We start from the raw sequence: 22,621 nt of genomic DNA on the forward strand, positions 1-22,621 counted from the left end.
TCTGCTGAGTTTTCCATAAGTATAAGAAAGGAAGGAATGTCACCTTCAGCAGAGCAAGTATTGTCCAGCTGGAGATCTTTTCATTCCTTTGGTAGAACAGTATCACTGTGATGGAATGTGAGGGTGACCTTGGGGAACAGAAGGAAGAGATGCTGCCTGGGAACAATCAGATAAAAGGAAAGGGAGTCCGCAAGAGGGTAACAGTCTAAAAAAGTAATTTAGGAAAGACCCACCCTGACCAGTCAAGCGATAAATAGTGAGGGCGAGAGATTTGTACTTTCAGACTTGCAAGATTCTGTTAACGTAGCCTTACAATGAAGTAGAATTAGTTCATCTAGTTGTGTTCCTGTCTGATTTACCTGGAAGGGCTGACAATCACTAACTCAACTCAAACCATTTTAGCATGGCCAGGATTTTATCCGTAGCTTACTCAAACAAAGAAAGTAGGTGATTGAAAGGCAGCTTCCTCACCTTATGACAAAAAAAGAGTCCAAGATTAAAAAACAACTATTGCTCCTTTTCTGTCCATAATTCATTATACTTACTAATGTTAGCAAGAGCTGATCATCATTAAAGCTCAGAATCTTTCAAAACATGGCCTATGTTGGTTAAATTCTTCTGCTATTTTCATGAAATAATATAGGAGGGCTATTTCTAAAACATTATTTGGAAACATTTATTTATTTATTTCTAATCCAATTTACAGACAAACAGTCAAATAAATTGAAATTGAAATAAATAAATAAATGTTAATTAAATAGTTATTCAGTTCTTTCAACCCCAGTGAATTCTAGAAATCCCAACACATACTATAGGCACCAAGTTGGCGAAGGGCAATTTGATTGTTGGCAATGCCATTTGAGGCTAGTTAATAGAAGCTCCCCACAAAGAAAGAACTTCTTCTCTGCTTCTGCATATCAGCTGCATTCAAAGCTGCATTATTCCAAAATAGATTAATACTGCCACCTGCTCTGAGTTCTTTCAATGGAAATGGTACGGGATGAACACAAGAAATCATACATACAATCACTTATCAAAGTAGCATTTGTCCTTATCTATGCCACTCCCCTCTTCCATACCTGAGCAGGTAATAGGATGGAGAATAAATGGTCTGAGCCTTGTCCCTGTTTTGTGCATTGCATGTTTAAAAAGGGCAGGCTTTGATCACATGCTGGCAAACACCATCTTGGTTATCTTTTACTTCCCCAGAGGGTGGCCTTGTATCAAAGAATTAGAATTATGAGTCTCTGGAGCAGAAAACTGTGTTAGGTTGATAGTCAAATGATGCCAGAGTGTTTTAGTGATTAGGTGCTCCCTGTACAGAGATGGGCACATGTATAAACTGAACTGACTTGGCTTCTAACTTTGTTCTTCCTTTTATCTAAATTAAAATGTCACACTGTCGGAAAACATACAATCTTTGCTCATGTGCAAAAGCAGCTGGGCATTGCAGGAATTGCCTTCGCTGAATTATCACACATAAATTAAGACAGAAATAAAAGGAAACAATAATTAGCTCTCTGTATCAATACAAAGGCAAATAATTGTTTTAAAAATGACAGAATTACTAATGCAGTAACATTTGCATCTTATCAGTTGCATATATTAATGCTAATTATAGGCTGTGATAATTATTTATTTATTGATTGATCAATTTTATATACAGGGAATTATTCTATTTAAGATGATAAATCAAGAGCTGGGTGAATGAGAAAAAAATGTATACAGCTGTTTAAACATCAGAATAATTTAATGATATTTATGTAGAATGAATATGGTAATATACGAAGGTATTATGGGCAAAGTGTAAGATACACATTCAGGCCTGAAAAATTCAGATCTATTTATATCAGGGAATATACGATGCTGTGTCCCAAATGGGAACCCTAACCCTAATCCCACACCCCAGATGAATTTGGATGTTTATTGTTCTTGGTAGCCTTAGTCTTTTTTGGTAATTTTTGCTATTATTTTTATTTATTTATTTATTATTCACATTTCTATTCACCGCCCATCTCCCCCTAAAAGGGGGACTCTTTTTTGCTGTTGAAGTTCTACTATCTTGTGAAGTTGCTTTATCATTTTAATCCTCTTACTCTAAGAATGTGAAATGCTCAGAGTCCTTCTGGATTGGAGTAGCATATAAACTCAAAAGATGATAGCCAGACAGACAGAGAGATAGATGCATAGATAATTAAATGCAACCCCCCAGAAATCCTCCAAAAGTAATTGTTTGTGTGTGCGCCTTTGAGTCATTGTTGACTGGGTAAGTCCCTGCAATTTTCTTGGCAAGATTTTTCAGAAGTGATTTGCCATTGCTTGCTTCCCAGGGCTGAGAGAAAATGACTGGCCCAAGGTCACCGAGCTGGTTTTGTGCATAAAATGGGACTAGAACTCATAGCCTTCCAGTTTCTAGCTTGGTGCCTTAACCACTATGCCAAATTGGCTCTCCCAAAAAGTAAATACTAACTTTTAATTTTTAAAGTGACAGAAGAAGAAAACTATTTTATACTTTCCATTTATAACATAATTGCATAACAATGTATATTACATTATAAATTTTTGGACTAGATTGTGGGTTGTCATGGCTTCTATTTATTGGTGAAATTTCCAGGAATGCTGAGAGCTTTCTTGAGTAAGGAAATGCAATAAATTTGCCTGATACATTCTCAATAAGTATGTGATAACACTTGGCACATCATTAAAGTATTTTTAAGATACCACAATGTGGGCATAAGAGAGCATATAAATGCAATTGCCTAGGAACCATTATTAATAATTGACTATCTTCAAACAAATAGCAATTAGTACAAAGGTGCAAGCCTTGTTATTTTCCTCTCTGATTAGCAGTTCAGATAGATTTCTTAAAAAAATGTTCCAACTAGACACAATACTCTGCATAGATGTGCTGTGACTAGGACCGACTCTCTTGCAAATAATTCAAATCAAATGTCTTCTGTTCACCAGGATTTATGTCTTAAAAATATATTCTTCTTGCTTTGCCCAGAGACATAAAGGACAAATGGGGTTTGATTGCTCAGGCCATACCTTGTAGCTTTGGGGTCCCAAATGATGATGTCAGCATCAGAGCCCACAGCTATCCTTCCCTTTTTTGGGTATAGGTTAAAGATTTTAGCTGCATTTGTGCTAGTAACAGCTACAAATCTGTTTTCATCCATTTTGCCACTGTGCTGTAAAACAGTAGGGGTGAATTTTTAATAAAAACATACAAAGAAGGAAAAATATTCATAAGCTTATTGCAAGTGAACTCCATTTCCCATTGGGGGAAAATAACGCCCATGTTACAAAGCTACTGTACCAGGGCTTTCACAGTGGGGTGGGGGTGTCAAAAAAGTCAAGATGGCAGCTATGGCCATGCAATCAAAACCCACTCATTTTTATTTGCATAAAAAAGCAGCAGAGCTTTAATTGCGTATCTGTGGCTGCCATTTTGGCATTTTTGACACCTCCCCCTGAACAGATGCTCTGGTTCTGGACACAATATTTGAACACTGAAAATGTTAACTCCTAACAGCCAATCAAACAACAAAAACATAGCACCAAGGTAATAATTCTGTAAGAGAAAGACATAGTTTGGAAACAGCTCCAAATTTATAACCTTGATAGATTAAAATAGTTGGCTTTTGGCTTCAGGGAAATCAAACAGGCTAATAAATGAAACTGGTGCACATTCTTAAAATTAATAAAGTTTTTTGCTATGATAATTCTGAAGTGGGAGAACAAAAAACTAAAACTGAAAGAAGTATTTTCAAAGGTGGCAGTAAATTGGAGAGAATATAGAGAGAGGCACTGCAACAATCAGCAAACTGAATATGAATATGTAGATATATGTATATATGCCTAAATAGAAAGCTTGCCTAAATGAATTGCTAAGGTTCTAACTTGATGGATATTAATATAAACTGCTTCCATAATTTTGTGTGTATTGTGATGAAACCTGTCAATGGTCACTGTTTTTTAAAAGATGGAACTTAGGGGAAAATCAAATGTTTGATTATTCACAAATTTAGCAATCCTATGTATATTTAAAGTAAACAACAGACATACAGTAGGAGCTCAACTCAGAGTTGGTAAAAAGATTTTTACTCTTCCACTACAGGCCTGATCTGGTTCCTTACAACTATTAACTGTATTTAAAGAATAACTTTCAATGGTACAAATGAAATATTCCCTTTTGATGCAAAAAAAGTTGAGATTCCTATTGATAATGGGATCAGAGTAAAGACAAATAATTGAATCCTCTTTAATCCCCAATCCAGACTGAGTTCCTATGCCTATTTTTAAAATCCTTTTCATGTCCTTGCTCAAAACTTATACTTTGAGTAGCCCTAGTAGATGGTTATCTATTTATTTACAATATTTTATCCCTCTTGTCTTTTTAAAAGGCATTTAAAGTGGCTTAGCTTGACCTATGAGAGATGTTAAGGATTAAGGAAGGACATATGATAGAAATATACCCTCTCAAGTATCTAAGACAAAAACTTATATTAAGCCCCAGTTCCTTGAATTTAGCCACAACTTACTTTTTTTCAACAATGAGACTTATGTAAAGTTGGAGTTATAATGATCCTTCTAGGCAGCTAATTCTAGAAATTAACCTGTCATAGTCTGGATCATTTGCTGCCATACAGTATCAAGAACAATCCAGAGCATTTTATGTAGTCAAACCAGAAATATTACCAAGGTAAGTACAGTAACAAGACTTTATCTTCCAGGCAAGAGAAATCATTGGTAATATATCTATTCAAGCCATACCTTTGAAAGGATCAGTAAGCTAGGGAAAGGAATAACAATTTTTTGAGTGTGCCTATGCATGCTTTAGATTTAAAGGGAAAAAATGTTTTGGTGCACACAGAGGGTGCTCATGAAGCAGCTTTCTGCAGCTTCTGAGGTTAAGCATGTCTTTTCCTGGGGCTTCACCCAGAGGGCAAGCATGCAATGCTAGGAAAAGATGCAGCTGCTTTAAGGAGTTGTGATCAGGTGGCACATGCTTTAAAGCACCCCTTTCCTTTTGAATTCAAAGCACTGTTTAACCATAGTATCTACCTCCTCCTATGCAAAAAGTGAGGACTTTTTGTTACTGTTTTCACCATTGTGTTAGAGAATGAATTGAAACCCCACTTACCACTCCTTTCTCCCAGATCACTGACATCCTGTCTTCCACTCCATTCACTCCATTTGGGATCTTTGTGAAATTATTTTTTCCCAAAGCCTTCTGGCAGATGTCAAATGTGCAGTTATCTGTTCCAGTCAAAGTCAAGTCACCACTTTAAAAAAATAAGGTAAAAGAAATATTACTACTGAGGTGGCATAAAGGACTAGATTATTTTATATGCCCCATCCCACCTTCCATTTCAGAATTATGCATCCTACTTGCTTCATTGTTTAAGTCTTAAAACCATTGAAGAAAAAAATCTGCTGAAGAATGGTAAGGAGATAAAGAATGAAGAAATCACATCACCTCTAGGTAAGACCAAAACCCTGATGAATGCTGACATTTTGAGAAGATGTTGGCTTGGATTCAGCCATACCCTGAATTAGATGGAACAATGGCATAAGAGCAGTGAAAATAAAGTCCTGCTAGATCAAAAAAATGTTCAACCACTCTGTGTTAGCCAGAAGTACACAGGAATCTCACAAGACCTTGATAGCTCTCACTGCTTCCCAATGATGATATTGCTTCCTAGTGATGCTACAGTCTTCATTCCACTGAAGATTCTGGAAGTACTACTTTGGGGGGTTGGGGTGGGGGTGCAGGTTTATATTCCTTTAATTAACCAATGATAGGAAGCTGGAATGCTGCAGTACAAAGGGTATCAATGCCTTGGACCCCCACAATCCTTTTAGGAAATAAAAATGGTGGGTGGCTTCAAACCAATACTTTCTTTGGAAGTGTTCCAAATATTTGGAAACTGACCAAGATAAGCTGGACAAGTCAAGAGGATGCTAGAGTTGGGCTAGAAGAGGCTAGAAGGGAGGAGAAAGCAACCTATTGAAATTGGCTTCTACTAAATAGGGATTTATTACAATATGACCGCCTTGAGGGCAACACCTAGCCAAGGGGTTGATGTTGAAAAGCTAAGCAAAGTCAGACCCGGTTAATATTTGAATGTAAGACCACAAAGAAATACCTAGAAATACTAGCCTGAAATTGCAGGCTAGATGGGAAGTTGAAAAACATCCCAGAATGTAGCAGTGGCAAACCATCTCTGTAGTTTTGCCAAGTAAACAACATGGAAATGTCTCTGAGGTCAATAGGAGTTAAAGTTGAGCTTGACTCAAAGGACACTGTCCTTTTGATCTTTGTGATTGGTTATGTTTCCCTTGCAAAGTCAGCTATTTTCTGAGAGGGTCCATGATATTCTCTCAAAATTCCAAAATAAGCAACATGACTTCTATTCAATATTTAGCTGTTTCCAAGCAAACTGGGAAAACCATACTGTATATGACACATATTACATAAATCAGAACCTTAATTATTTCCCCAAATACTGTATACTTTTCCTGACCAAACAACCAGAAAGAGACACTAAAATTCCTCTCCTCATTATTTTTCATTTTTGTTTCAAAATCCATTGAAATACATTACTATATTTTGCAGTTTTGTCTATGCTGGCTTGAACAACCACTTAGGGTACATCTATTAAAGGGCTCCTGTGAATGATGAACTTCCTTACTTTGCTAGAAGATTCATGAGGAAGTCTGGGGTGGAAGGATCAGGCCGTAGTGGAGGGCCCATGATGTGGGCTGCCGCGTGAGGCCAGTCTTTATGCCAGTAGTGAGTGCCATCTGTACCAAGGCCTGCAGCTATAGGCTCACCATACACGACTTTGCCTGTGGAGGGAAGAATGAAGCAAATTAATGGGAATTAATACTAGCTTGCAATTCCACATCAATGGATTGGATCAGGTATAATATAGTCAATATATCTACCCTAAGTATGAGCAGCTCAGTGACAGTGGATGCGCAGGTGTCTGGGAAAAAATTAATTTTGGAGTGGGCAGCTTATGGGACACATGTACATTCCTTCCACAGTGATGCTTTTCCGTGGTCACTGAAGTTTGCTACAGAAACTGTTTGTTACTGTAAATCATCTCAATAATTTTAGGGGCAAACTGGTCTTCCAAATATGTGTATATGTAAAATCAAAATATGTACATGAATGTTGGAACCAGCCCATGTAAAAACAGAGATCTGAGAAGCAAAATTATTCTGATGATGAAGACTTAGGAAAGATGACAGGAACTTAAATATTATGTTGTGGTTCAGATAATTCAGAAAAGGGATTAAATTCTGTCCTCTTAAATATAATAATGGAGAAAAGAAAGAAGACCAGATAGATCAACACATAGCAGCAAAGTGCCAAGAAATATGGTAGACCATGGAATACATCTTTTGATAGTCCATTGTCTTTCTCTCATGCTTCGTCTTAGCCATTCCTCCTCCACTTTTCTCTCACTTCATTTCTCTGGGAAGGACATACATACATACATACACATTCCAGTTTCTCAACAATCATAGCAAGTAGAAAGTCAAGAAGGGTACAGCTGGATTATCATATTTCTTAGGCACAAAGCCCAAAATAATCCACAAAGTATGAGGAAGCAATTATAACACACAAGTAGAGAATTTCTTCAGAGGAAATTATTTAGTATGTTATTGTGTCCTATGCATTCAGTGGTGTTCATTCCATAGAAAATGAGATTTGGGGATTGAGGTCTAATATTAGTTTAGAATATAGCAATTTTTGTTTGTGCAAAAAACCTGGGGCCTGGCAGCACAAACAGAAGTATAGCATTTTGAGAACAATTGATTATGTGCCATCAAGTCATTTTCGACTCCCAGAAACCACAAAGATTGATTTTCTCCATGACGATTACATAGCAATAATTCTAAAAACTGAGATTTATTCAGCCTACAGGACATCCAGCAGTAACTTATAAAGTGGGAATTCTTCAGGACTCTGGGATGCTTTCCCAAATGCATTTGCACCTCTTACACATTGGGAATACTGAATGAAAGCTGGGAAGGAATTTGGAAAAGAAATCAAAAGCACTTTGCTGCTGTGTGTTTGATGTGAGGTACATACAAAAACAGGCAGAGCTTCAATTTTGGCCATCATCTTGAGGATTTGGACTGTACCCTGCAGACATCCCTGGCCATCTGTATAGTCCCACCCTGTGCTGTATAACTATACTGAAACATAGAACCATGAATTGAAGTTTGTTCATTCCCAGCAGGTCTCTAGAAAAAAGGAGGCTGAAATGATAGTTTTCTACTAATGCAGAATGTGTTTAACTGGGCTGCAGAGCTAGCTGTTAATTACAGAGGAACTATTCCAACTTATCACTGATTAAGTATGAACACTCCTATCCTTCCTTGTCTCCTGAGTGATCTTTATATTAATAACGACACAGAAAATTCCATATTTTTGTCCTAAGAGATACTAAGGGTACTGGTTGTAACTATGCAATCAAACATAATATTGTGTGTGTGTGTGCAGCCACCCAACCATGTGCAGAACCTTTAGATGAATGTGGTTAAGCCTCTCTGCCCATCTACTTTTGACAGAGAAATCAAACCAACAGAACCACCATTGAGGATATAAGGGTAAAAGCTTTTGGGCCACTTGAGAATGATGCTGCTTTATAAGTTTAGAGGGAAAACCCAAGGATGTTTACTCAGTAGCTGATACCTATTTAAGACCTTTGCAAACCACATTTCATAATATTTATCCCAGGGCTGCTTACCATGCAAATTGAAACTAAACGAAACAATATTTACCATTAAAAAATAAAACCACAAAAGGAATTTAAATTCAAATTAAAACAGCCATTTGAAAACTTGATATTTGAATCCCAAGCTATTTAAGGCTAGGAAAATTGAAAAGTGAATCTATCCAACAGGGATTTTGCAAAATTGGCAGCATAGTTTCCCAGAGAACTAACTCAGTCAAAATTTTGACTGCTATATTTTGAAGAATGATTGTAGCTATTGAACTACAATTGACATCAAAGGCAGATCCAGATCCAGGTACAACAGATTATAGTGTAGGGCTACCATACCTGGGCTGCACAGACCACTAGTTGGCAGCAAAGAAACAAAGAAAGCTAACTTCTTGTTGTCACCTAGTGGTTGTCTGAATTTTTGTAACCCAGATGTAGTACAAAAAAATCATGGTTTACAGATTAAAGGGGAAGTAATGTCCATTGGAACCAAACTGTTAAACAAGAATCTATGTCATTTATACCATTTGCATAAATTATATAACATTGGGATTTTAGGTAAAGGTAAAGGTTCCCCTTGACATTAAGTCCAGTCGTGTCCGACTCTAGGGGGCGGTGCTCATCTCCATTTCAAAGCCGAAGAGCCGGCGTTTGTCCGTAGACAGTTCCGTGGTCATGTGGCCGGCATGACTACACGGAACGCCGTTACCTGCCCGCTGAAGCGGTACCTATTAATCTACTCACATTTGCATGTTTTTGAACTGCTAGGTTGGCAGGAGCTGGGACTAGCAATGGGAGCTCACCCCGTCACGCAGATTCGAACTGCCGACCTTCTGATCGGCAAGCTCAGCGGTTTAACCCACAGCGCCACCGCATCCCTATATTTTACTGTATAGTATATTTTACTGTATAGGATTTTACTGTATAGTAATCCCCATTTCATTAGCATGGATGTTTGAAACCAATCTTCATGGAAATCAGCCTACAGAATTCAGTATTGTTGACTTATTGTTGAATAAGCATGGTTTATATTGAATTGCTTAGCTTATGATGCAACTTCTGCAATCTGACTGGGAATTCTGGGAGCAGCAATGACAGGACATCTGCTGGGCATCAAATTTGGGAAAACTGATGACATAATAAAGCCATAAAATGACATCTCATTTTTGATGCAGCACACTAATCAACCTTTTGTTGTTGTAGGTTGGATAGGTAAAAAGCCTCAACTACGAGCTTGATCTTAAAATGTGGTCAGTGAAGGTACCTACATTGCATATTAAAAGGCTAGATCAAGGAATAATGGGAAGTGGATCTTTCAGACTTCAGTATCTTAATCAAGGGTATATTCAAATAATTGGTCTTTTCTATTGACTAGGAACAGACCTGTACATTTCACAAATGCAATTGATAAGATAGATGATAGATAGATAGATAGATAGATAGATAGAATGTGCCCTCCCAATTGCTCCAAAAGCAAGAGAGATTTTATAGAACTTGAAAACCTGAATTCAAGGTGTTATAATTCTTGCCATCTGCAGCTTTTGTCTTAAAAGAGAGATTTCTCCTATTGTTTCCCATTGGATGGCCTAGTTCAGCCATTCCCAAACTGTGATATCTGGCAAGGATACCGCAAGTGGCTGGGGGTGGGGTAGGAGATAATAATAGAATCCAGTGGGCTTCTTATGTATCATCCTTGTAGATAGTAAGGAAGATGACCTTGATGCAGACGTGCGGAAGCATTACCTACACAAAAGGGCTGAAACATTTTTTAAGTCCAGAACAGCGAGATAACATTCAGAAGCAGCTCAGGCAGACACCTCTCTAATTCAACCTTCTTCAGCTATGAGGAGGAGGAGGAGGAGGTACAGCACAAGCAGACTTGCACGATTCTGTTGTTATAGCCAATCTCAATAAACATAGTTTTAGCTTTCCTGTGGAGTTGATTTCCTGGTCTGGCTCATCTATCAGGGCTGCCAGTGCTTGAGGTTATATTAATCTCAATTAATATTCCTACAAATTGCAGGTGAATGTACTGTACTGAATACAATGTTTGCAAGTGGCCATAATAAGTGCTTAGAAATAGGGGCAGTTTAATGCTTCTTAATGTACAAATCTGACTCCTCTCAGCCAAATTTGCTTATGTGGTGTCTGCAAAAACATGTGATGATGATTAATGGTTCACATTAAGGAGAAGGTTGGGAATCATTCACTTAATTAACAGCTCTATAATGCTGACTCCCAAATAAATGAAATAGAGTGTAATATGACATAAACCCAGCTAAGAATTTATAGGAATATACATTTGTGTGATCAGATGAAAGTGCCAGTTAGGTTTTCACACCACAAATCTTGTTTATCTGTTGGTGTTAAGAGATGTACATTAAATATCTTTCACCTGCCCAGTACTCATAGGTAGCTGAACAGGGGTGATTAACAACAGAATCTAGCTTGCCTTGTCCAATCTCAAAAAAACTATTCAAGAGTGGACATGGTTAAGAGTTGCCTTGTGCTCCCAGACTTAGACAGTCATCTAGAAGGGCTAAATGTCATTCTGGGAAAAGGCAATAGCAAATCTTCTTTACCGTTAAGCCATAGATATGTGGTCACCAGGGGGTAAGCTGGATGGGAGAGTCCTTTCTCCTTAAACCACATTACTCAGCCTGGCCTCTTCCGGTTGTTAGATCATCTCCCTGCAGGGACACTATCTGGGGAAGCATGATCTATAGTGTGTAAATATAACATGTACAGAATTTAGAAAAAAAGAATATGTTTTAGCAGGTGAATTCTGTACAGAATGTATCAGTATAGAATTGATAGTGGGTCTACATGATGCAGCACAAACAATCTATCCCTTCCAGTTTGGAAGCTTCTGGATGGCCTTGGGAAATTTTGCTCTGACCTACATATTTTAGCTGATTTTATAGTTTATTACACTTGATTCTGAAACCACATCATTTTTTTAAAAAGGCGGAGTGCAATCCCAACTGCAAAATGAGTTCATTGTATTGTCAACAGTGACATCTTGTGGACATCTAAGGGACAAAAATCAGCCTAATGATAATGGAAAAAGGGAGTCAGATCAGCGTTATATTTAGGTTAATTAAATATTTAGTAGTTACAGAAAAAAGAACTGAAGCTTAGACTGCAAAAGTAACTAGAAAATGTTCTTTAAACCTGGAGACAGCCTCCATTTAGCTGAGGGATTAACATAACCATTGAGAACTTGCAGTTTCATCCATAAGATGATGTAATGTTTCATAGTCATATCTTCACCTAACCTGGTCCCCAAATCCTGTCAAGCTTTTAGTACAAGAACTTGAGCTCCTGAATATAAATCTAAGACAAGTCTGACAGCGTGTTGTGGGCACTCAGACAAAATGACTGCCAGTGAGGGGCATGGCCAGTCACAGAACACATTTATCAGAGGACGAAGTGGTGAGGTGGTTCTTCATCCCAGTCTCCAGCCTTACAGGATGCTTCCTCCACTACAGTTTACCTTTTATATTCTTCCCCCCACCCCCACAGCACATTTACAAAAAAAGCACTGAAATACCCAAACCACCATTCTCATATTGTAAGAATGTCTGTAGGGCTTATGTGGAGCTAGAAGCTGGGACCTTGCTTTGCAACATGTCCACTTCATTTTGTTTAATGAAAGACCCTGTACAGAGTGGGGATGGGAGGAATTAAAACTTGGTAGGGCAATAAGCTGGACAGCCTCCAGCAGAGATGACTGTGGAACCGTATTTAGGATCTGAGATCTAACAAAATCATAACATTCAAGCAAGTTTAGCAAGGAACCTACCTTGCCTGCGGGCATTTGCCACTACCTTGGCTGCAGATTTGCTCATCACGTGTACAACATAGAGAGGGCAGTTCACTGAGTTTGCAATGGTAATTGCTCTCAAAGTGGCTTCTGCTTCCACTTCTTCTGGTCGGGCCATTTCATGTCCCTCTGGACCAGTTATTCCCAAAGCCAGCATCTTCTTTTCACCCTGCAGGCCAGCCATGGTGGATACATGCCAGTGTTACCAACAGCAAAACTAAGAAGTGAGATTCAGTCAACAAATGGCTGTAAACATTACAATCCCATTAATTTGCTTGCCCTGGGAGAAGGATGTTTTGCTCCATGTTTCCTAACAAACAAATTGATTACACCATGATACTGAGAATCCAGCAAACCAATTGCATTACATTTGACCACTAGGTGAGAGGCGTAGGGTCAAACTACATGTAACATGAACAAGTGCAGAATTTTTCTGGCAAAGAAAAGTCAGAATGAACTAAGCTAGTGATGTTTGCAGGGAGTGTGTGTGTGTCAAATGAGTAGGTCTGACAAAAGCAGTGTTGTGCTGTTGTGATGCAAACCCTATCCCTTTTGTATGTGTGTTGTGCTGTCACACACACATCCCAAAATGGCAGAGCTTACAGTGACACTGCTTTCATTATTTTGACAATAGCAGTCTGATTCTGCAGGTGCTTGTGGCTTTAGATATATGCTCCCCACTGCATTCCCGACATTAATTTAAAAATCTCTGCCTTCAACTGGTATGGAAGAAGTATTCTCCTCTGGTTCAATGAGGGCATTCAGACTGGGAGAGGGAACATCAACGACACATTCAGCATCCCAGTCTAGATCAAAGACTATTTCTACTGGCTATTTCTGAAGAGAAAAATTCCATATTAAGGACAAATTATGTGATTAGCTTTATGTTTTGTTTGGTTCTTCCTGGATGTAAGTAAAGAATGAAAAATTATTATTGATGTAAAAGGAAATATATACACACTGTAAAAATTAAAATGACTTTAATGTGGACTCCTTAAAACAGCTCTTTTTCAGGCTGTGATATGGACAACTGGAAAAAGATGAGCTGCTTTAATGGTTGACAGAGATGAAGTGCTCTTTCTCATGATCCTAAACCAGGGTTTCTCAACCTTGGCAACTTGAAGATGTGTGGACCTCAACTCCCAAAATTCCCCAGCCAGCATGGCTGGCTGGGGAATTCTGGGAATTGAAGTCCACTCATCTTCAAGCTGCCTGTCCTAAACACTTCCTCCAGATCATTTGCAAAGCATGAACATAATGGGCACATTTGTAACTGCTGAGTGCTTAGTTTACATGCACCTGTGTGACAGGAACACCACAGCAGTGGTAGGAAAAAATCAGGGTTTATGGTACTGGTAAACATATCTTTCACCTGAGCACCACAATAGAGGCTGAAATCTTTGCAAAAAGAAGGCAAAATGAATTGAGGCCCAGGACTCAGAATGCATCTGAGAAAGGTGAGACATTGAATGAAATCCACACAACCCTGACATACAATTTTAGATATAGCATGCCCCCCTGAAGCTTCTAAAAGAGGGGCTACAAAAAACTTTTACCACTTCGGATATATCTAGATTAGAAAACTGGACTCTCCTGCACCTTTTTCTACCAGAGTTCTGATGAAAGAGAATTTGCAATTTTCTTTCAAAATGAATGTAGTTAGGGGTGGCTAAGGAGCATGTATGTATGTATTTCTCTTTCTCTTTGGCTTCCTACATTTTGATCAAATCTGAAGAAATACATTGTCAGGAAACCCCATCCACTGGATTTTTTTTTTTATTGGTAAATATGGGCATCCAAGGCGGCTTCAGAGTGATGGCAAGATGTATAATAGAAAAGCATATCACCAGGCATGGCTCCAACAAGAAAGCAAGCTTGGAAATACCAGCTGAGAAATTCAAAAGAAATTCTCAAGCATCCTGAGCGTAAGGTAGAACAACAGAAGTTCTTCTGCAGTAGAAGAAGAGGTCCTGAGAAATTGCAAGGCAAACTGCAGCCATTGATCTAAATAGGCAGCCTGATTAAATAAAGCAAAGCATAGATAGAAGCTGGACTGCTTTCCTCAAGCAGACACAGATGCTCCAAATGGGAATAAGGAAGAAACTTGGAGACACTGGAGTGGGTCCAATGTGTCAGGTATCTTTCCCCCTCCATGTAAGTGTGTACTCTAAGTGTGTACGCCTACTAGGGCTGTGGAAATCTTGGATGCTCTGCTTTGATGGAGGTCACATTAACGTAAAATGATCAGGATGCTTTATTTTATCTTCTCTGACTGCCTCAGTTGTCACTGGGAGTTGCCAGGGCAAGTCTGGGAAGTGAGGCCAATGCTTTATCAGGGCAACTTGTGAGACTTCAATCATGCAATTGCAGCCACCATCTTGACTTTGTAACACACACCCTGCCCCAGATGCCCCTGTTTGACCAAAAGAATTGTGCCACCCCATGGAACAATGTCTTTTAGCAAGAGGAATCCAAGCCACCTCATACAGGCCCATTAACCACTGAATATATCATGCACATATTATGATGGCAAGCTACTGAAGAGTTCATCTTTAACGTGGGAATTACCTCTGCAATCAAGTCCCCATTCTCTGCGTGAACTTGAGCAATTGCACCAATTTGTTTACAATGACTGAAGGTCATGAATAATTCTGGATCTCTAAGCATATAGAGATTTTTATATGCCATAAACATCTTAAAGGAATTGACACCCTTTTCCTGAGCAAGAATTTTCATTTCTTCTTTGACCTGAAAAAAGGTAAGAAAAATATGCAGCTCCTCAATTTGTTCTATGCATAGTGCTGGAAATTAAAAAACCACCACCACCACCACACCACATCTAGCTATGATCATTCCTGTTTCATCATGATTCTCATAATCACGTCTGTATTATTAATTTTTTATTTTAAAAAGTCATATAATAAAATATAGTTGCAATCCTAACTTAATAACACGGGGAAAAGGCTGCTCCACTGATTGTGGAAAAGGCTTCCAAGAGTTATTAAAACTGTAATTACTGAGAAATTAAGTTTAATTATAAGAAAAAAAAACTCACATGGGACATGTCATTCTTCATACAGTAAATAGGAAAGTTGGAGTGCTCAACCAAATATTAGTATCTTAGATGGAATTAATCGCCAGAAGGTATGTTGATGGCTATAAGCTAACATTGCTTTAAAGCTTTTTTTTAAAATCCTGCCCGCCCCCATCCTTATGGGAGAGGCAGTTGGGAAGTTGCAAAGAGGGCTCACTCCCCCATTCTAAGCCCTCCTTTCTCCTCCACTGGTCATGTGACCCACAGCCAAGCTATGATTAAGGGGCAGGAAAGAATTCCAGAAGCTATGCTCTACCTACTTTTCCTACTTTGTTTTAAATTGCGTATTGCTACAGAAATTGGAAAAAATAGGTGTATTAAAGAATCTGTGAAAAACTGATAGAGAGATCGATCAATCAGTCAATCAATCAGTCAGTCTATAGTGTTTAGGATATTTTGGCCTTTGGGGTAGACTGGCTATTAGAAATAGACTATTTCTGATATAGCATTGTGGGTGTTCTAACAAAAAGTGTGGCCAGAGGATACGGCCAATGACAAAACTCCCATTTATTGGAAAGCAGATTGTTAAAATTGGACTCTGTATCACTTCTAACCCATCCGCAGGATGCTCTCTACCACTCCAGATTTTTTCTAGACATATTGGAAGCATTTTCACACAGCACGTTACCTATTCCTGCCATAATGTGACGAATGGGTCTGGCTGCCTCCCATACTGAATTAAGGGTGCATCTCAAAACATTCCCCATAATTTTCTATAATGTGCTGAGGATTCTTGGCAACTGTACTTATTGGTTCCCCCACCCCAAATTGTGCCTCCAAATTTTCCTCAGTGTTTGCACAACCTTAATCCTCTGGTCAAGCCATGAGCCCAAACTCTGGTTGCAGCCAACCGCTCAGTCCCCCCCCCCCCCATTGTGTACTAGAGGGCACTGCACTGGCAGGTCTGGCTTGCTTGCAAAGGGACTCCAGCTCTCCTAACAGTCAGGAATCACACTGAGATGAGGAATAGATCTCTAGTGTTTATTACTGCTACATAAGACAGAAAATCCTAACAAACTGAAGAAGCGTGGGAAAAACCCATACAGATAAACCCCAAAAGTCAAGGCGGGTCTCATCTGTGTCTCTTTGAATGGCTGCTTAATTCCTCAGTATTACGCATGCGTTTTCCCCCCTGGATAGGGGCCCCTACCTTGCTTGCCATCAGTACTCATGACACCAGCCTTGCAGAGACATGGGCTATTTTGAATTGTCAATGGGAGCCCTCCCCAATCTGCTACCCCCAGAAATGTTGGTCAGTAACATCTAACGTGGTCAACCCATCATCTCCCAGCCAACTAGGGATGAGGATACTGTACAGTCTTCTTTTAGAAAACTTTGATGAACTACTGCAATATTAATTTTTAGAATTATAATAAATGTTAACTAAGCATAAAAATGCCCATGGTTGTCTATATGCTATTCCCCTAAACTCAATAAACTGTCCTCAAGGCTGAGAGAGTTTCACCTCTAAACTTCAATTCTCAATCTGCTTGAGTCAGGCCCATGGTTTTTGATACTTTTGCCTAGGAAAATGGCAAGCCTTTTGTTTCTCGGCCACTGGTACCATCCCTGTTGCATGCTGGACTTTCTTAAAGGAATGCATGTACTACTGATATTCTGCCTACCATACCTGATCACTCCACCATGTGACTCCCACATGTAGTGCATAATCACAGCAGACTTTAGGATCTGCCCAGCTTCTCCATTGCTCATAGGCTTCAATGAGGGAACACCCTTTCTGAGGTATTGCAAAGTCCATTATCATAGTGGTACCTCCTGCAAGGGCAGCCTGAAAAGGAGAGGCTGCAATTAAATCAAATATTTATTTTGCCACTGAGCAATATAAAATTATATTAGAACTACAACAATTTAGGACCATTCCAACATGAAAGGAACCAGTCTATAAGCTATGGAACAATAACAGAATAACACAAAGCTATAAAATCACTATATCACTAAAATCTATATATAAAGATTATACTTAATGTTAATATTAAGAATATATAATATAATATAATAAAATATAATATAATAATTATAATTATAATACAATGCAATATATAATTGTGTGGTATACATGTTAATATATGAAAAGGTATGTTGTTTATTCGTTTAGTCGCTTCCGACTCTTCGTGACTTCATGGACCAGCCCACGCCAGAACTTCCTGTCGGTCGTCAACATCCCCAGCTCCCCCAGGGACGAGTCCGTCACCTCTAGAATATCATCTATCCACCTTGCCCTTGGTCGGCCCCTCTTCCTTTTGCCCTCCACTCTCCCTAGCATCAGCATCTTCTCCAGGGTGCCCTGTCTTCTCATTATGTGGCCAAAGTATTTCAGTTTTGCCTTGAATATCATTCCCTCAAGTGAGCAGTCTGGCTTTATTTCCTGGAGGATGGACTGGTTTGATCTTCTTGCAGTCCAAGGCACTCTCAGAATTTTCCTCCAACACCACAGTTCCAAAGCATCGATCTTCCTTCTCTCAGCCTTCCTTATGGTCCAGCTCTCGCAGCCATATGTTACTACAGGGAACACCATTGCTTTAACTATGCGGACCTTTGTTGTCAGTGTGATGTCTCTGCTCTTAACTATTTTATCAAGATTTGTCATTGCTCTTCTCCCAAGGATTAAGCGTCTTCTGATTTCCTGACTGCAGTCAGCATCTGCAGTAATCGTCGCACCTAGAAATACAAAGTCTTTCGCTGCTTCTACATTTTCTCCCTCTATTTGCCAGTTATCAATCAAGCTGGTTGCCATAATCTTGCTTTTTTTGAGGTTTAGCTGCAAGCCAGCTTTTGCACTTTATTCTTTCACCTTCATTATAAGGCTCCTCAGTTCCTCTTCGCTTTCAGCCATCAAAGTGGTATCATCTGCATATCTGAGATTGTTAATGTTTCTTCCAGAGATTTTAACTCCAGCCTTGGATTCCTCAAGCCCAGCTTGTCGCATGATGTGTTCTGCATACAAGTTGAATAGGTAGGGTGAGAGTATACAGCCCTGCCGTACTCCTGTCCCAATCTTAAACCAGTCCGTGGTTCCATGGTCTGTTCTTACTGTTGCTACTTGGTCGTTATACAGATTCTTCAGGAGGCAGACAAGATGACTTGGTATCCCCATACCACTAAGAACTTGCCACAATTTGTTATGGTCCACACAGTCAAAGGCTATAGAATAGTCAATAAAACAGAAATAGATCTTTTTCTGAAACTCCCTGGCTTTTTCCATTATCCAGCAGATATTGGCAATTAGGTCCCTAGTGTCATGCGCTGCCTACTACTGAGTAAAACACAGACACTAATTCAGGGAAGATCAGGTTCTGGTTTATTTCAGCATAGTGCATAGCTAGAAAAAGCTGAGAGTGAAGGGAGGGCGCCGGTGCGGGGTTTAAATAGCCCGCGCCGGTCAGCGCCCCCCCCACCTTGGGTTGTGTCATCCCCCCAAGTCCTGTATGCTTCGTTGCCGGTAGGTGAGGGGTCGCGGGGCCCCTGCTGGTGCCCCGGGCTTCGCTCATAATCGTTCTCTTCTTCTGGCCGGTGATTGCTGTCAGCTGGGCGATATCCTTTGCGTTCCTGCTGACAGCTTCAGGTGTGCCTCGTGATCCGCCGTGTCTTTGTCGCTCTTTCTTCCCCCTTTGTGTTCTCTTGACTGGTTTTTCCGGCCGGGGTCGTTCCCTTCTCCTCGGGGTCTGTGTCTGTTGTTGTGCGTTGCTTTGCTTATCTTTTAATCCCTTACTCTTGTTTCCGTGGTATTGTCATGTGTGCCGTTGTGCTGATGCATTCAGCTCAACGGTGCTCATGACACCTAGTTCCTCTGCCTTTTCTAAACCCAGCTTGTACATCTGGCAATTCTTGCTCCATGAATTGCTGAAGTCTACCTTGCAGTATCTTGAGCATTACCTTACTGGCATATGAAATGAGTGCCACTGTTCGATAGTTTAAACATTCTTTAGTGTTTCCCTTTTTTGGTACGGGGATATAAGTTGATTTTTTCCAGTCTGATGGCCATTCTTATGTTTTCCAAATTTGCTGGCATATAGCATGCATTACCTTGACAGCATCATCTTGCAAGATTTTGGACAGTTCAGCTGGGATGCCGTCGTCGCCTGCTGCCTTGTTATTAGCAATGCTTCTTAAGGCCCATTCAACCTCACTCTTCAGGATGTCTGGCTCTAGCTCACTGACCACACCGTCAAAGCTATCCCCGATATTGTTATCCTTCCTATACAGGTCTTCTGTATATTCTTGCCACCTTTTCTTGATCTCTTCTTCTTCTGTTAGGTCCTTGCCATCTTTGTTTTTGATCATACCCATTTTGGCCTGGAATTTACCTCCGATGGTTCTAATTTTCTGGAAGAGGTTTCTTGTCCTTCCTATTCTATTGTCTTCTTCCACTTCTGCACATTGCTTGTTTAAAAATAATTCCTTATCTCTTCTGGCTAACCTCTGGAATTTTGCATTTAATTGGGCATATCTCCCCCTATCACTGTTGCCTTTTGCTTTCCTTCTTTCGTGGGCTACTTCTAGTGTCTCAGCAGACAGCCATTTTGCCTTCTTGGTTTTCTCTTTCTTTGGGATGTATTTTGTTGCCGCCTCCTGAACAATGTTGCAAACTTCTGTCCATAGTTGTTCCGGGACCCTATCTACTAATCCAGTCCCTTAAATCGATTCTTCACCTCCACTGCATATTCCTTAGGAATATTAGTGAGCTCATATCTAGCTGATCTGTGGGTCTTCCCTAATCTCTTTAGTCTGATCCTAAATTGTGCAATAAGAAGTTCGTGATCGGAACTAGAGTCAGCTCCAGGTCTTGTTTTTACCGACTGTATAGATGTCCGCCACCTTTGGCTGCAAAGGATGTAGTCAATCTGATTTCGGTGTTGTCCATCTGGTGAAGTCCATGTATAAAGCCGTCTCTTAGGTTGTTGGAAGAGAGTGTTTGTTATGCAGAGTGAGTTGTCTTGGCAAAATTCTATCAGCCTATGTCCTGCTTCGTTTTGTTCTCCCAGGCCATACTTACCTGTAATTCCAGGTGTCATTTGACTGCCCACCTTAGCATTCCAGTCTCCCGTGATGAAAATAACATCTCTTTTAGGCGTGTTGTCCAGTAGGTGCTGCAGATCCTCATAGAACTGCTCTACTTCAGCTTCTTCAGCATCTGTGGTTGGGGCGTATATTTGGATCCCTGTGATGTTAGATGGCTTGCCCTGAATTTGAATTGAGATCATTCTATCGTTTTTTGGATTGTATCCAAGCACTGCTTTAGCCACTTTACTATTAATTATGAAGGCTACTCCATTTCTTCTGTGGTCCTCTTGTCCACAGTAGTAGATCTGGTGGTCATTTGATGTGAAGTGGCCCATTCCAGTCCATTTCAGTTCACTGACGCCCAAAATGTCTATCTTTAATCTTGACATCTCACCAATAGCCACATCCAATTTGCCCTGGCTCATAGATTTTACATTCCAGGTTCCAATGGTGTGTTGATCCTTAGAACATTGGATTCGCCCTTCACCACCAGCACCGTCGGCCGGTAGCCGTCCTTTCAGCTTTTTGCTAGCTGCGTCATCACGTTTGGGGCTAGTTGAACTCATCCTCTGTTCCTCCCCAGTAGCATTCTGACCATCTTCTGACCTGGGGGTCTCATCTTCCGATGTATACCGACATATCTCTGGTTGTACTGATCCATTTAGTTTTCACGGCAAGAATACTGGGGTGGGTTGCCATTACCTTCCCCAGGGATCACATTTAGTCTGACCTCTCTGTCATGACCTTCCTGTCTTGGGTGGCCCTTCACGGTTTAGCTCATGGCATCATTGAGGTGCTCAAGCTCCAGCACCACGACAAGGTAATGATCCTTTGCTGAAGATGAAAAGCTATGGAAAATCAGAATTCCTAGCATAATATGAAATCCCCATATAACTAAAATCTTTAGGTAAAAATCATAATATTAACATTAAAACTATGTAATCCAAATATACAGTAGTGTAGAGTATAATACAATGTGGTCTAAAATACGAACACATGGATGTGGTCTTAATTTCATGTAATAGCTTTTACTGGTAATTTTTCCAGTGGGTTTTATAGGCTGTTGCACAAAACATGAAAACCTCATGTATTATGGAGAAATTATAACAGAAAGTATTAAGAAAACATACATTTGACTTCTGTGACCTGGTGTCTGCCCACCACGGTAGACCAGACTAAGAAACAAATGCCATATAGATCTAAAACTACTTTATTCTAACAGCTATAGTTACAGAATCTTGCAAGGCTGAATGTGGTTCCCCTTCCCTCACTTTATCTTCATGTGGGCTGAATGTTTCCTCAAGTTATTTTCTTGGCCCAGGCTTAAGCCCTGCTTTTCTGACCATTGCCTTGGTAGCAGCTCTTTCTCCTGTCCTTCAAGGCCATTCCCTATTTCCTCTACACCTGGCAGCCTTATAAGTAGCAGGGAAGAGAAGACTTCTTCAAATATCTGTATTTCCTTGCTTACTTATGGGGCTTAGAGGCTGCTGCTGTTGATTCTGAGCAGCCACTAGCTTTCCAGTACAAAGCTGGGATTAAAATCATACATGTAATCAGTTAAAAAAGACCCACAAGACATTCTGCTGGAACCAGGAGTCACATATGCAACATTAACCATAATACAAAGACTCAGTCTCATGACTGTGAGAGAATTATAACAAGCCAACCTCCCTGGCTTGTGGAAATAACCAATTTTTCATTAACCTTCTTAAAAGCTGGAAAGGGACCAACATCTGGGGACTATTATTCCAAAGGAGGGGATGGTGGCTGAAAAGGTCTGCTTATGTGGACCCTGAAGATGACAGTCCCTCATTGAGGGAATGCTTAGCAAGCTCACCCTACATCTCATTGGGTGGGTAGATACTACAGGGAGAGGGCAATTACAGAGATATCCAGGCCACAAAACATAAAGGTCTTTATGGGTGACAACCA

The 22,621-nt window shown here is 39.9% G+C and overlaps 1 protein-coding gene across 1 annotated transcript in view; it reads right to left on the reverse strand.

Annotated features, from left to right (window-relative positions):
• The window catches only part of DPYS (dihydropyrimidinase), a 40,460-nt gene that overhangs the window by 14,247 nt on the left and 3,592 nt on the right, over window positions 1–22,621 (reverse strand). Inside the window, exons 2-7 of the mRNA XM_063299584.1 lie at window positions 17,298–17,456; window positions 15,142–15,321; window positions 12,553–12,742; window positions 6,699–6,855; window positions 5,147–5,288; window positions 3,049–3,191 (exon numbers count right to left, since the gene is read on the reverse strand). Of these exons, the coding sequence (XP_063155654.1) occupies window positions 3,049–3,191; window positions 5,147–5,288; window positions 6,699–6,855; window positions 12,553–12,742; window positions 15,142–15,321; window positions 17,298–17,456 (971 nt within the window). The remainder of the gene's footprint in view (window positions 1–3,048; window positions 3,192–5,146; window positions 5,289–6,698; window positions 6,856–12,552; window positions 12,743–15,141; window positions 15,322–17,297; window positions 17,457–22,621) is intronic.

The sequence above is a fragment of the Candoia aspera genome, chromosome 3 (genome assembly GCF_035149785.1).
Source record: "Candoia aspera isolate rCanAsp1 chromosome 3, rCanAsp1.hap2, whole genome shotgun sequence".
Lineage (NCBI taxonomy): Eukaryota > Metazoa > Chordata > Lepidosauria > Squamata > Boidae > Candoia > Candoia aspera.